The following is a 15,418-nucleotide window of genomic DNA, read 5'->3' as shown; positions in this document are numbered from 1 at the left end:
TTTGCTGTGTGTTGTCTGCTGCACAATAAAAATCCACAGTATTGAATCCATGAAAATTAAAACAGCATTACAGCGAGGGATTACTATATATTTTAAAGCAAAATGTTGTTGACAAAAATAGCTGTATTTGTTTTTTTTTCCTTTCGTGTTCAACAGAGAGATGGTACCCACTGTGTACCGCCTCAGCATGTGGCACAGAGCAGGGCATCCCCTGAGGACCTCACCCGATTTTCTCGCTTGGTATAATCCTAAAACATATCCCACATTGAGTAGAATGGCACATCAGACATTTTCCTAATAAAGACTGTTTCTTGACACAGAATCGGACCAACACCTTGATCCTGCCAATCCAGTGCACAGTTAACGTGGCCTCCTACAGAGACATTTCACTAAGAATCACAGGAGTTTTACGACTAGAGACTTTACACGCAGTAAGTATTGGGATGACCGGATCGGTCCAAATAAATCAATATTCTCAATACTAAGAAGCAATGTTCCCTGTAATTTTCCACGGGTCTGAGCGTTCACACAAAGTCAGTGAGCAACGCTTGAAACAACAGTGAGCAACCATAATCCCAAATGTGGCAAGATAATTCATTATCAAACATGTCCAAAACTTGACATCAAGTTACATTTTGCGGAGTTTCCGGCGATGCAAAATTATTTTTCTCTTTTGAATGAATTGACTCATGTACTATTGCAAAGGTTGTACGGCCTACAAACGTCGCGTGTTCGTACAATTCTCTCACAAGATGTCCATTTCTTTTGGTTTTCCTGATATATTTTGTCGCATAATATTAACATTTTTGGGGCTTATTTAGTCGGTTGTAAGATACAGAACTGTACTTAATCACATTTTTTAGTGGAAGTACAATGTTGGCAACAAGATTCACTTGATATAATTGGAAATGATTTGAATGCAACACAAACTTTTTTCTGTGTTTTTTTTCTACTTTTTTTTAAATTCCTTTAAAAAAAATCTCATTGCGTTTATTTTTTTCCGAGCTGTTACTTTTTTCTTTTTGTTCTCTATTTACTTTTTTCCTACATTCCTTTCTTTTCTTTTTTTCTGGCTTTTTTTCTAAAAAAAATTTATCTTCCTTTTGTTTCTTTTTTTCTCAGCTTTTCACTACTTTTTCATTTTGGTATTTTTTTCTTTTTTGTTCTATTCACACCTTCCTTTAAGTCATGTTGTGCAACATTTTACATAATATTTGGTCATGTTGGGATTAAAGAACCAAAAACAACCTGAAGAGCCGTTTAGGACCCGAAAGAGCAGGTTCCTTTTAGTGAGCCGAGCCGAAGAAGCCGGTTCTCTACTAACTTTACTCAACTTCGTTCTTCTTTGACTCGACTTCAAAATACCGCATTTAGGACACAACGTCCGGGGAACCCGTGTATTTTTACCTTCATGCACTGTAACTTTGACTTAAGTTGCTTCTCAATTAGCAATTTCGAGCCCTGATATTTGTGCGCTGGCTAGATTTTCTTGTGCGCTGAGAAGCAGTGCGCAATTGCGCACGCGCGCAGCTTAGAGGGAACACTGCTAAGAAAGTTCTTTGATTGGATTGATACTATTCTCCTGGAATCGATACTTCGTTTCTCCATCAATGTCTTCAAAGCATTTCAATATTGATGGCGCAGCCCTTCTTCCTCACTCCCAGCTCCCTTAGCCACTCAGTTTATGGCTAAGTGTGTGACTGTCAGGCACCCTATTGCACATCTCCCTATCTGGCCTGCTAATGCTCCTGTCTGCCAGGCAGAAGGGAAGGCCAAATTTAATTAAAAATTACAGAAGAAAACAGCATGCAGGTTAATTGGCCGGTCGAAATTGTCCCTAGGTGTGAATGAGCGAGTGAGTTGTCCATCTCTGTGTGCTCTGCGACTGTCTGGCAACCAGATCGGGGTGTCCCCTGCCCACTGCCCGGAGACAGCTGGGATTGGCTGCAGCACACCCGCGACCCTACTGAGGATAAGCGGTGCAGATAATAGATGGATTGTCGGGGCAAGGTTTAATTATTCAATTTATCAATGATCATGACATTGGTTGGTTGGATACCTTGACCACATGGGTCGTAGGGGCACCGTTTCCTGTGGTGTGTCTTAGGCAAGTACAGCCAGGTGTTGTCGTACCCTCTCCAGACCAACAAATGTCTCGAACTGGGGACCTTTTGCTTTTTAGGCGAATGTGCTAAACACTGCACTACCAAGACAACAGTAATGATAACTACCATGCATTTACTTAGATCCGATACCAAAATTCCCAGTATCTCATGTCAATCACCCTTCATATTTGAGCAGGTGAAAGTCACATTTTGTTGCTCCCAATTTTTGGGAATATACAATAATGATCTGATGTTTTGTTCATTTTCCCCAACCAGCTCAGATTTAAAATCCTTGAACTGGTCACCAGTGCATCTGTGAAGCTACCATCCACCAGTCATATGTTTCTACATGAAGAGAGACCTATAAGACAGGTGAGTGAGTCAACAAATGAAAATCCTGGCCGAATATTACTTGCCTGTTGCAGAGCGGGATTACAAAAATACTACAAAATGACTACAAAACTATATATCAAATTTAGTGCTTAAAAACACTGTACTGTAGTTTTATTTTGTAGAATTTTTGTAGTAGTTCTGCAGTAGTCTTTTGTAGTATTTCCATCGTGGTATTGTCTTGATATGTCTGTCGAATTTTTGTTTTGCTTTGATAAAAGTATTACTTTGTTAGTATTTTTGTACTATGTATATTGTATTTTGTAGTATTCGCATAGTTGAGTTTTTGATGTTTATCTGTGGTATTCGTATAGTAAAGTATTACTGTAGTTTAATTTTCGTGGTATTTCCGTAGTAAATTCTTTGAAATGTTGCTGTTTTAGTATTTTTGCATTATTTCTGTTGTGATACTTCTGTAGTAGTATTTCTGTAGTGATATTTTTCTAGTAGTGTTGTATTATAATATGATGTTGTGGTATTTTGTAGTACTTCTGTCAAAGTATTTTTCCATGTGTTTCCAAAGCAGTATTTTAGTGGTGTTTTTGTCTAATTTTTGTAGTATTCCATAGTAGTGTTGTTTTCATATTTCTTTAGTATTTTGTAATATTGCTGTAGTTATGTTTTTATAGTATTTCTGGGGTAGTATTTCTGTAATAGTATTTTATATTTTAGTATTGCGGTAGGAGTATTTTTGTTGTTGTTGTATTTCAATATTATTTTTGTTCTTTTCAGAATGAAAGCCAAATAACATGAGGTCCCTGTTTCCAAGTAACTTCTTTGATATTTCGTCTTGTAGTTATTGTGTAGTATTTTTGTACTATTTCTGTTGTGATACTTCTGTAGTAGTATTTCTGTAGTAATATTTTTCTACTAGTGTTGTCTTATAATATGATGTCGTGGTATTTTGTAGTACTTCTGTCAAAGTATTTTTCCATGTGTTTCCAAAGCAGTATTTTAGTGGTGTTTTCGTGTAATTTTTGTAGTATTCCATTGTAGTTTTTTTTTTTTTTTATATTTCTTTAGTATTTTGTAATATTGGTGTAGTTATGTTTTTATAGTATTTCTGGGGTAGTATTTCTGTAATAATATTTTATATTTTAGTATTGCGGTAGGAGTATTTTTTTGTATTTCTATATTATTTTTGTTTTTTATTTTTTCGGAATGAAAGCGAAATATGAGGTCCCTATTTTTAAGCACTCTCTTTGATATTTCATCTTGTAGTTATCGTGTAGTATTTTTGTAGTATTTCTGTAGAAGTATTTTAGAGTGGACGCACGAAGTGAGAATGGGGACAATTTTGGCACCCAAAAACTTAACTGCTCTTGGGGGGCCCCGTATTGGTTGCGGGGCCCTCAGCAGTTTGGCTCTCTTATGCCTTGGGCTGGCTCTGCTCTCAATGACAGTTCAGTATAGCACACTGTGTAAAATGGGAAGGGGAAAAAGGGGAGCAGAACCCTTGAGCGCAGTTAAAGGAGCTCATTGGTGCTCAGGGACCGAAAGGACCAACAGCACAAAACTTTCACGTCTTCTTGCACATATTCAAGTCTGCACTGCCACCTATTGGTCATTACATACCTAAAAACACTATTGTTCCTCAATTGTGAGGACTTAATCGGGTTAATAATGGGAAATCCGGCTATTTTTAGGAAATCAGTTTTTCAGCTAAACTCACTGAGAGAGCCGGCTCTTTCGACTCAGCTCCATGAAAAGAGTCGACTCCTTTGGCACCCAAACGGCTCCTCGGGTTTTTACCAATAATGGCGTAACATTGAGCACAGAATGAATTCAAATAGAAATTTTAAAAATGTATTCCACAATCTCCACGAATTATGACGGGAATTTCAGCTCTTTTTAGAGAACCGGCTCTTTCTGCACGGTTCACTAAGAAGAACGGGCGGTTTTGGTTCCCAAACGCATCTACTGTTTTTTTCTGCTGCTTTAATTAAAATATTGGTAATAATAACTTAACAATGAGCACAAAATGAATCCATAATCATTTTACAAATGTATTATAAAGAATGTACACATTATCATGTAACAGAAGGCATAAAATGGTTTCAGAAAAGAGGGAAAAAAAGAAAAAAGAAAGAAAAAGGAAAAAAATGGAGAAAAACCAAAATTAAACCAAAGTAGAAGAAAACAAATACAAATGAAAACAAGAGAAAATGAAGGAAGTAGAAAAGCAAAAAAAGAAGTAAAAAGCCAGGGAAAAGGAACAAGAGTGAGAAAAAAAGAAAAAAAAAGAAAAGGGAAAAAAGCAAGAAAGAAAAAAACTAGGGGTCTCTTTAATCGACGTAATGCTCATGATAAATTATCATGATACAAAATATAATTAATAATATTTTTCTCAAATCTATTATTCTACAAAATTATAATATAATTCTAAAAAGCAAAAAGCACACTACAAAATATAATATAGAAATATCCTCTCAAACTATGAAAAGAGAATTAAACAATACATTTTTTGTTCAAAACACCCTATCCCTGGAAAAACAAAAAGAACAGTGGGGCGACAGTGGCTCCGGAGGTAGAGCGCTCGTCTTGGGATCAAGAAATTGCAGTTCGAATCCCGGCTCCTCCGTGTTAGATGTCGAAGTGTCCTTGGGTAAGACACTGAACCCCTAATGCCCCCAATAATCAGGTTTCCGCTATTGGGAAATGTGAAGCACACTGGCAACACAGCGCTTTGGGAAGTCTTGACTTGAAAAGCGCTATATAAATTTCATTTCATTTCAACAGACATTAAAAAAAATACCCATCTACAAAAAGATGAAATACAAAACAATGTTAACCTTTATTATACTCAAAAATGTTTTGGTCAATAACAAAGAAAATGCATACTGACCAATCACCAGAGAGAGAAAAATGCATCTCGAAGGGAACAGGCTCCCGATAGGAGGGGAGTCGGTTCTTTGGTCAGTTACAAGAGTCGGCTCTTTAAGCCAGTTCGTTCTCGATGACACATAACCGAAGGACCACACAATGAAGTAAATCCTTTCCTTTTGTTTAAAATTGATAGATAATCTTGGAAGTCCGAAAAGAGGGTGATTACAGGATTCCGACCTGGATAATCCTGGGGAGCACACTTGGAGGACTCTTATTGTTAGCCTTGCTGAGTTTGGCTCTTTGGAAGGTAAGCGGCATGCAATCAACAGGGGGAGGAAAATACAGCAATTTCTTCCCTTTTTTTGCAACATTTGTGATTCTGGCTGTCCTCAAGGAGAAAAAATGGTAATAATGTACTCACAGTACCACACACATGTTTGAAAGCGAATTGCTTTTTGGAGTTGGGATTGATTTTTCCAAAACAATAGAAAACTGTCAAGACAAAACAGTTGTTCATAGCAAATACATTTTTAAAGGGACATTATGTGTTATTAAGCGCGTGTGGTTAAAAAATGTCCATTTTTTAAAAATTAACCATAACAATATTGATTAGAAAATGATTTTATTATTTTTCCTGAAACTGTAAGCTTTACTGTACTTTAGGGCTCTGTCAGGGTCTTTAGCTAGGTTTAGTGTCAAGGAACCCCTAATAAATCCCAACAAAATCGATGAGCATCTCCTTTTGTGAACTCTCCAACGCCCCCTGATGGTCAAATTTGGTACTGCAAAACCCGACCACTCCAAGTAACCGAATCCAACCTGTATCGGAGACCTTGATTGATGCATTTGTTTCTTATGCACATGTTTCGACAAACCACGGCCCCAACAATTCCTCCAGGTGCATGGTGTTCCAAAGGTCTCGGGCACATTTTGAGATTGAATATCCCTGACACTAAAAAAGGATATAGATACACATCTGGTAGATTCAGAGACCTTATAATCTCAATTTTCACATGAAATATTCAAATATGTTCAATGTGAGCACCATTGCTCACATGACACATATCGATCCAAATGCGTCTCAGCATTGCATTGTTTTAACGGTTGCCACAGCTTCTGTTATTTGTGCCTTCAACTCATCCATGTCTCTTGGATTAAGGGGCACATAGACTAATCCTTTCACAAATCCCTACAAAAAAATGGCATGTTGTGAGATCTGGCTGGGCACCAGAATATTTATCATTCCATTTATCAATTAACCAGTTTTCCAGCATGTGGAGGTACGTCTCACCGTTGAGCTCTTTCAAAGAAGAATAGTCATAAACTGCTTTTTTCAACATAACACAAGGCACACTGATTCTCAAGAAGCTTATGTGGATTCTCAGTACCCCATTAGTCTTATGTCCTTTAACTTTGCCATTTACGTGGAAGGTTGCATTTTCACTAAAAACAAGCCCGTCCGTCTTCTGTTTCAAATCAATGGAAAAGTCCCAACAAGCTGGTTTAGAAGTGTCCTTCAACAGTTGGACTAACTGTAGCATGTAGACGTCATCATCTTAAGACACGCCAAGCAGTTGTTGTAGGACCCTGAAGTTCCCTACTGGCTCTTCTGATCAATTTACCTCGACTCCACTGTGAAGCATTTCAAACTTGTTCTATCACATCTTCTGAAGTTGAAGAAAATCCCGTTCTTCTAGCCTGGCATAAGCACCCATCCGTCCGTCATGATTACTGATGTGAATCACGTGTGCCGACACATTTGGCGCCAACCACAGCAGGTTCTGATTGGCTCCCTGTTACTGTTTGAATCCTGTCCTGTCAATCCCCTGTTGTCAGTCCGTGTGTGAATCTCCGTGTATACTAGGCAAGCCTTTTTCGACCCTGACTCCCACCCGTCCCGTTTTTGCTCCTGTCTGTCTCCGGCTACGACCTGTTTTGATCCTGACCACGTCTGCTCTCCCGTCCCGGCTTACGACCCCTTTTTGTTCCCGACTACGTCTAATTTTTCGTTCTGGCTCATGACTCATTTCTAACCACGACCACGTCTTGCTCTCCAAGTCCTGGCTACCAACCAGTTTTATGCCCATGACACCGCCATCGCTTGCTACGGAAGATCCAGTTCCATGTTCTGATCACAATCCGAGTCCTAGAGCGATTTGCTTCCCCTGCCCAGCGAACACCGGATCGCGGGTGCAGCCCCTCCTCTCTCTTTCTATAAAACTTGTGGTAAACGTCACGCAAGTGGGTCCTGTTTCCGTTCCTGTCCTGACACCATCATGAATTTACCATGCTATCTCACTACAGGCATAATCTCTGGAAGCTCCTTTCTAAATTTTCTGCGAAACGCAAATTGAACAAAAGTCAGTTTTTGAAAAACCAAGCACACAAAATGTCTTTTCTGGTTGAGTGAACACTATTAATGGGTCTAATATTTTTTCCTTAAAAACCAATGGCTTTACAAAGAACCTAATGTAATTAGCTTTAAAAGGAGATATGGGGGCTTCAAATGTGCCCAAGACTTTTGGAACACCCTGTACCATGCCTTTGTTTTTTTACTTATGTAACCGCGGTGTACCTGTCCCGCCAAAGATTCACATTCACGCTGGACTGGATGATGAGTTTTTTAGTACAGTTTCTGCAGATGAAATGAGTCACAACATTAGCTTCTCTGCTGGCTTTGATCTCTTTGATCTTGTTGGCAGCTCGCTCTGTAGACTGCCCAAAAGCATATCAAAGAGCTTTCTTTTCAATTTACATAAAATACATTTTAGAATATCACAATACATTTTACATCCATTTTAACAAAATCATTTTAACAAGAGATCGTATAGTGTTTTTTTTTTACGTTTACAAGAAATTCAACATATTTTCCTTTAGTCTGAATTTTAACCAACATCATCCTTTTTATATATATGAGAAAATATAAATAATAACAATAATGAGTATAAAAACGGATACAATTTACCTGCAGATGAAATGAGTCACAACATTAGCTTCTCTGCTGGCTTTGATCTCTTTGATCTCTTTAAGGGGAATTAACATTTTAGCACAACAGAAACAAAACGAAAATAAATCCATACAGCTTGACAACATCAGTCACATTACTGTGCATGTTGAGAGATTTGTCAGCTGTGGTTAGAATGTTTAAAATTAACTTTTTTTGTGTCTTACCGTTGGCGGCTTGCTCTGTAGACTGCCAACAAAACCCCGCCCTCCGGTCACATGTCAAAAGCCAAAACAAACCCTACCCCATACCAGCAGGTGGCACTGTTGGACTCATCATTGCAGGACACTTACCAAAAACTTTACACATACAGGGAGTGCAGAATTATTAGGCAAATGAGTATTTTGACCACATCATCCTCTTTATGCATGTTGTCTTACTCCAAGCTGTATAGGCTCGAAAGCCTACTACCAATTAAGCATATCAGGTGATGTGCATCTCTGTAATGAGAAGGGGTGTGGTCTAATGACATCAACACCCTATATCAGGTGTGCATAATTATTAGGCAACTTCCTTTCCTTTGGCAAAATGGGTCATGAGAGGGACTTGACAGGCTCTGAAAAGTCAAAAATAGTGAGATATCTTGCAGAGGGATGCAGCACTCTTAAAATTGCCAAGCTTCTGAAGCGTGATCATCGAACAATCAAGCGTTACATTCAAAATAGTCAACAGGGTCGCAAGAAGCGTGTAGAAAAACCAAGGCGCACAATAACTGCCCGTGAACTGAGAAAAGTCAAGCGTACAACTGCCAAGATGCCACTTGCCACCAGTTTTGCCATATTTCAGAGCTGCAACATCACTGGAGTGCCCAAAAGCACAAGGTGTGCAATACTCAGAGACATGGCCAAGGTAAGAAAGGCTGAAAAACGACCACCACTGAACAAGACACACAAGCTGAAACGTCAAGACTGGGCCAAGAAAAATCTCAAGACGGATTTTTCTAAGGTTTTATGGACTGATGAAATGAGAGTGAGTCTTGATGGGCCAGATGGATGGGCCCGTGGCTGGATCGGTAAAGGGCAGAGAGCTCCAGTCCGCCTCAGACGCCAGCAAGGTGGAGGTGGGGTACTGGTATGGGCTGGTATCATCAAAGATGAGCTTGTGGGGCCTTTTCGGGTTGAGGATGGACTCAAGCTCAACTCCCAGTCCTACTGCCAGTTTCTGGAAGACACCTTCTTCAAGCAGTGGTACAGGAAGAAGTCCGCATCCTTCAAGAAAAACATGATTTTCATGCAGGACAACACTCCATCACACGCATCCAAGTACTCCACAGCGTGGCTGGCAAGAAAGGGTCTAAAAGAAGAAAAACTAATGACATGGCCTCCTTGTTCACCTGATCTGAACCCCATAGAGAACCTGTGGTCCCTCATCAAATGTGAGATTTACAAGGAGGGAAAACAGTACACCTCTCTGAACAGTGTCTGGGAGGCTGTGGTTGCTGCTGCACGCAATGTTGATCGTGAACAGATCAAAGCACTGACAGAATCCATGGATGGCAGGCTTTTGAGTGTCCTTGCAAAGAAAGGTGGCTATATTGGTCACTGATTTGTTTTTGTTTTGTTTTTGAATGTCAGAAATGTATATTTGTGAATGTTGAGCTGTTATATTGGTTTCCCTGATGAAAATAAATAATTGAAATGGGTATACATTTGTTTTTTGTTAAGTTGCCTAATAATTATGCACAGTAATAGTCACCTGCACACACAGATATCCTCCTAAAATAGCTAAAACTAAAAAAGCCCCACTCCAACTTCCAAAATATTCAGCTTTGATATTAATGAGACTTTTGGGTTCATTAAGAACATGGTTGTTGTTCAATAATAAAATTAATCCTCAAAAATACAACTTGCCTAATAATTCTGCACTCCCTGTATTTCAGAAGGAATTTAAATAAAACAAAAGTTATTATCACACCCGTTACACTTATTTATCCACGATTTTTCAATTTTCTAACTGGACTTATTCGTACTAAATTATGGTCTTTGTGAGTGAACATTTGTCATCCCCCCCGGCAGTTGGGATTCTTCCAGCGGCAGAAACGGAGGGATGAGGACGAGCAGGAAATAAACGGAAAAGCGGCTGAAGATCGGTAACGCTCGAGGCTACCCCCACCGACGCCCTCCCCTAAAGGGGGAGCCCACTCTCAGGGACCACCGCTCCTCTTCTCTCTCTCCGACAACGGCGCCGGCGACCTCGGCCACGCCATGTCACAGAACCGGACGTGTCCCGCGCTAGCAGGCAGCACTGCAAAACTCTCGCACAGTGGTACCTCTTCATACGAGCTTAAATGGTTCCAGGATCTTGCTCGTAACTCGAAACACTCTCGTAACGAGCGAAATGAAACCATTAAAAACGAATTGAGCTACTGTCCTTCCGAAAAAAATCCAACTGACCCCAAATAGACAAAAAAAACATCTTGCTGATTGCTAAAACACATTCAAATAGCAGGGTTGGGTAGGGTTACTTTAACTGGATTACTTTCAATTACTTTTGGATTACTCCACTACAAAATATGCTAATAAAAGACAAACTAAACTAAATATGGTTAAAATGACTACATTTTGTGCAGGCTTGGGGAGTAACGGAATTCATGAAGTGCTCGAATTTAGAGGTACCACTGTAGTTTGATTGCACTGATCCCATGTTGTCGGTGTAAGAAGCCCGCCGTCCTCAGTGTCAACCTTCACGTCTTGTGGCTTCTCATTCTTTGAAGCGTCTCGAGTCTCTTCTGAGGAACACATCTTTCTTGACTGTTTTTATTTGTATTTTATTTTTTATTATAGAGGGGGATATTTTTGGAACATCTCCCAAGATATTTATTGAACTTTTATTGTAAATTTTCATGACATGAAAAAGAAAAGCTCAAGGGAAATATCAGCAGTCAAACATCCAAATATGTACAGTGGAACCTCGGTTCTCGACCATAATCCGTTCCAGAACCCTGTTCGAAAAGCGATTTGTTCGAACACAGGAATCATTTTTCCCATTACAAATAATGTAAATCGTTTTAATCCGTTCCAACACCCTAAATGTTTACCTTTGTTTACCTTTAAGATACAAATAACATAAATGTAACCCAGGCAAATCGTACGTTCGCCTGTAAAAATACAAAAAAGGATAAAGAAAAGAATTATGAATAGGATTTTTTACCTTTGTGGTGGTCAGCAGAAGGCGCAGATGGACGGTGAGAGGGTTGGAGGAGGAAGGAAAATTATTGTTTGGAAGGAGAGTCCCCTTCCATAAAAACTTCGGGGAGCTCTTCTGTCTGAGGGGTGCTCACACGTTCAAATCTCTTTGCTACGGATGACTGGCTACAGGATGTTCTTTTCTCTTAAAATATCTATCCAATGACATTTGCTTCTGCCTTCTTTTTAGCACTTTTCGGAAGTGGTTCATGACAGTGTCTTTAAAGTCATTGATGACTCTGGTGGCTGCAGCTTCATCGGTGTGGTGAAATTCTGTAACTCGGCCCATTTGCTACACATTTGTTTAATCTCGGACGTCCCCTAGTGTATTGGAGGTGCAATTGCACCTGAGAAAATAAAAAGGAGTAAAAAAATGTGATGCGAAACATCCACCCCGGCGTTCAAACTCCTATTTTTGTTCGAACAACGAAGCAAGAATTTCTCGAATTTTTTGTTCGGACTTGATAAAGTTAAAACTTATATAAACTGTATGTTGGCAGAATTACTCAAATAAAAACAAGCATCAAGGTAAATAAATTTCTCAAGCGGGAGTGCACTTTCCTGTGGCCCACCCCGGGCGAGTGGCCCGGCAGCACTGCCCGCTCCCGTGTGTGCAGTTAACTTTATTCACACAGGAAACAGAAAAATACACCGGAAATGCGACTTCAAAATAAAAGAGTACAAGACTGATAAACGTACAAAAGATGCAATTAGACTGATTATTGAAACGTTACTTCATGTGTGTGTGTGTGTGTGTGTGTGTGTGTGTGTGTGTGTGTGTGTGTGTGTGTGTGTGTGTGTGTGTGTGTGTGTGTGTGTGTGTGTGTGAAAGATTGTTTTTATATTTAGGAATATAAAAACAATTTCTATTCACACAGTGAATTCTGAGAAATGTTTCAACCAAAACGACCAACCTATCAGACTCCGATTTGTTTGAACTGAGAGGCGTTCGAAAACCGAGGTTCCACTGTATTGTAATTTGAAATTGATATTTAAAAAGACGCAGTCGACTTTTATCGTGACGACGATGTAAAACTAAGTCGCCGAAAACTCAAATTGTAAATGAATACGTTAAGTGTCATTTTTTATTTTTTATTTTATATCATCCTTGAAAATAAGCAGGGTGATTTTTGATATTTGATGCACTTTTATCTGTATAAATTGAACTTGAATGTGTAAACCAAGGGTGGGCAATCTATGACGGTCAGACTTTTTAATCCGGCCAGCCAAATGTAAAAAATATAATGCTAATATATATACATTCGTAAAAAAGGATTATTATAATAAAAAATTGTTGATTTGGTCCACCCCTGGTTCCCGATTCCCCTATATTCAAAGAGATGGCTACATTTCCATCTACAGACGCTCCCCTACTTACGAATATTCCAGTTACGAAAAACGGTAGATACGAATGTTTTTTTCGGGATGTAGAAAAATATCCGGTTGGATTTCAGTTAGATTTTGTATTGTGTGCACCTTTTTCAGAGTACAGGACATTACTGTAGTACTTATTTCCGCCGCTACCGGAGTATGGCACTGGAAAGCTCACCCGGCATCCACCCCGAAGAAGAAACACGCTTCCTCTTCCTAGTTCGTGTGTAAACATTTTATACTGTATCTCCAGCGCGTTAGAAACGTTGACATTTTTATTGTTTAATATCTCGTGCATCCGTTCAATATGGTTGGTGTAAAGTGTAGAGAAGATGTGAGACATTTCTTTTGAAATGAAAGTGGAATAAGAAAGCTTGATGCGGTTGAGAAAATGGTTGGATCGCTTTTTTTTTCCGCCACTTTCTACCACTGAGGAGGAAGGCGCCTAACTCTTGAAGCTCATCTTCCTATAGTAAGTTAAACTTCACTTTATTTATCTTAATAGAGCATATTATTTTATGAAATGTTTATTTTTCAGTACAAAACAATACAGGTTACTTATACATAACTTAAACATACATTCCATACAAAATATAGCACTGAAGCAACAAATTTAACTTACGAACGATCGTCCGGAACTCGTTCGTAAGTAGGGCAGCATCTGTACTTGTTATTTCTGATCAGGTATTTATTTTATCGAGCAAAATATTTATTAAATTTACTGAGAACAAAACAAGACTTCTGAGCTAGCTGTGTTGCATTTCCATGCATATTATAAAATGTTTCAATGCATATTATAAAAGGGGACATGATGTTTTTCTTTGCTTTTATTCTTAGTGTTACAACACCAATTTGATGAAATGGTCTATTTATAAATAAAATTGAAATATAAATGAACATGTCTGCATGTTTATTAATTCATAAATGCATATTGCCAATGGTCTGTGCATTTTACACCTAGGCTTTCAGCTCCTGTCAGAATTGTTGATGTGTGTGTTCGTGAACCAATCGTCTCTACAAGCCGGCTCCGCCCATCCATATTTTGCACCTTTTCTCCCCAGTAGGGATGCGGGGGTAATGGAGCCCATTCCAGCTATCTCCGGGCAGGGGACATCCTGAACTGGTTGCCAGCCAGTTGAAGAGCACACAGGGACAGACAACTCACACACTCATTCACAACTAGGGACAAATTGGATCGGCCAAATAACCTGATATGCATCTTTTTTGAATGTGGGAGGGAACCAGAGTGCCCGAAGGAAACCCAAGCAAGCACGGGGAGAAAATTTAAGCCACCAACAGGAAGGCTGCTGTGCCACATTTTAGTTTTTGGACTTGGCCAAAGGAGATGTGATTTGCATGGGGAGGCGGGAGGATGTGAAGGTGAAGGATGCACGACAAGTAAAGCCTGTCTTTTGTGATTAAATTGAAGTTAAACAAAACTGCATGAATAGAGACAAAAAAGTACAATGACAGGCAGTGTTCCCTCTAAGCTGCGCGCGTGCGCAATTGCACATTCTCAGCGCACAAGAAAATCTAGCCAGCGCACAAAAATGAGGGCTCAAAACTACTAATTAGGAAGCGACTTAAGTCAAAGTTACAGTGCACAAAGGTCAAAATACACGGGTTCCCCTGACGTTGTGTCCTAAATGCGGTATTTTGAAGTTGAGTGGAAGTAGAACGAAGTTGAGTAAAGTTAGTAGAGTTTGTCGAGAACTGGCTTCTTCGGCTCTGCTTACTAAAAGGAACCGGCTCTTTCAGGTCCTAAACGGCTCTTCAGGTTTTTTTGCTTCTTTAATCCCAACATGACTAAATATGATGTAAAATAATGCACAAAATGACTTAAAGGAATGGGGGAACATAACAAAAAAGAAAAAAACACCAAAATGAAAAAGTAGTGAAAAGCTGAGAAAAAAAGAAACAAAAGGAAGAGAAAAAAGAAGGAAAAATTCAGAAAAAAGCCAGAAAAAAGAAAAGAAAGAAACAAAGGAAAAAAAGTAAATAGAGATCAAAAAGAAAAAAGTAACAGCTAGGAAAAAATAAACACAATGAGATGTTTTTCAAAAGAATTAAAAAAAAGTAGAAAAAAAAACACGGAAGAAAAAGAAAAAGTTTGTGTTGCATTCCAATAATTTCTAATTATATCAAGTGAATCTTGTTGCCAACATTGTACTTCCACTAAAAATGTGATTAAGTACAGTTCTGTATCTTACAACCAACAAAATAAGCCCCCAAAAATGTTAACATTACGCAAAAAAATATATCAGGAAATAAAAAGAAATGGATATCTTGTGAACGAATTGTAAGGACAAACGACATTTGGAGGCCGTACAACCTTTGCAATAGTACATGAGTCAATTCATTCAAAAGAGAAAAATATATTTGCATTGCCGGAAACTCAGCAAAACGTAACGTGATGTCAAGTTTTGGACATGTTTGATAAGGAATTATCCTGCCACATTTGGGATTACGGTTGCTCACTGTTGTTTCAAGCGTTACTCACCGACTTTGCGTGAACGCTCAGACCCGTGGAAAATACC

The 15,418-nt window shown here is 39.0% G+C and overlaps 1 protein-coding gene across 1 annotated transcript in view; it reads left to right on the top strand.

Annotated features, from left to right (window-relative positions):
* itga11a (integrin, alpha 11a) overlaps nucleotides 1-13,778 on the top strand; it is a 122,985-nt gene extending 109,207 nt beyond the window's left edge. Inside the window, exons 26-30 of the mRNA XM_088333631.1 lie at nucleotides 157-240; nucleotides 321-431; nucleotides 2,382-2,477; nucleotides 5,515-5,628; nucleotides 10,341-13,778. Of these exons, the coding sequence (XP_088189757.1) occupies nucleotides 157-240; nucleotides 321-431; nucleotides 2,382-2,477; nucleotides 5,515-5,628; nucleotides 10,341-10,418 (483 nt within the window). The 3' untranslated portion in view covers nucleotides 10,419-13,778. The remainder of the gene's footprint in view (nucleotides 1-156; nucleotides 241-320; nucleotides 432-2,381; nucleotides 2,478-5,514; nucleotides 5,629-10,340) is intronic.
* The last annotated feature ends 1,640 nt before the right edge of the window (nucleotides 13,779-15,418 follow it).

Source organism: Urocampus carinirostris, chromosome 4, assembly GCF_059441175.1.
Source record: "Urocampus carinirostris isolate Australia breed hairy pipefish chromosome 4, RoL_Ucar_1.0, whole genome shotgun sequence".
Taxonomy (NCBI): domain Eukaryota; kingdom Metazoa; phylum Chordata; class Actinopteri; order Syngnathiformes; family Syngnathidae; genus Urocampus; species Urocampus carinirostris.
Note: the sequence above shows the minus strand (reverse complement) of the source record. Positions and strands in the feature narration are given on the sequence as shown.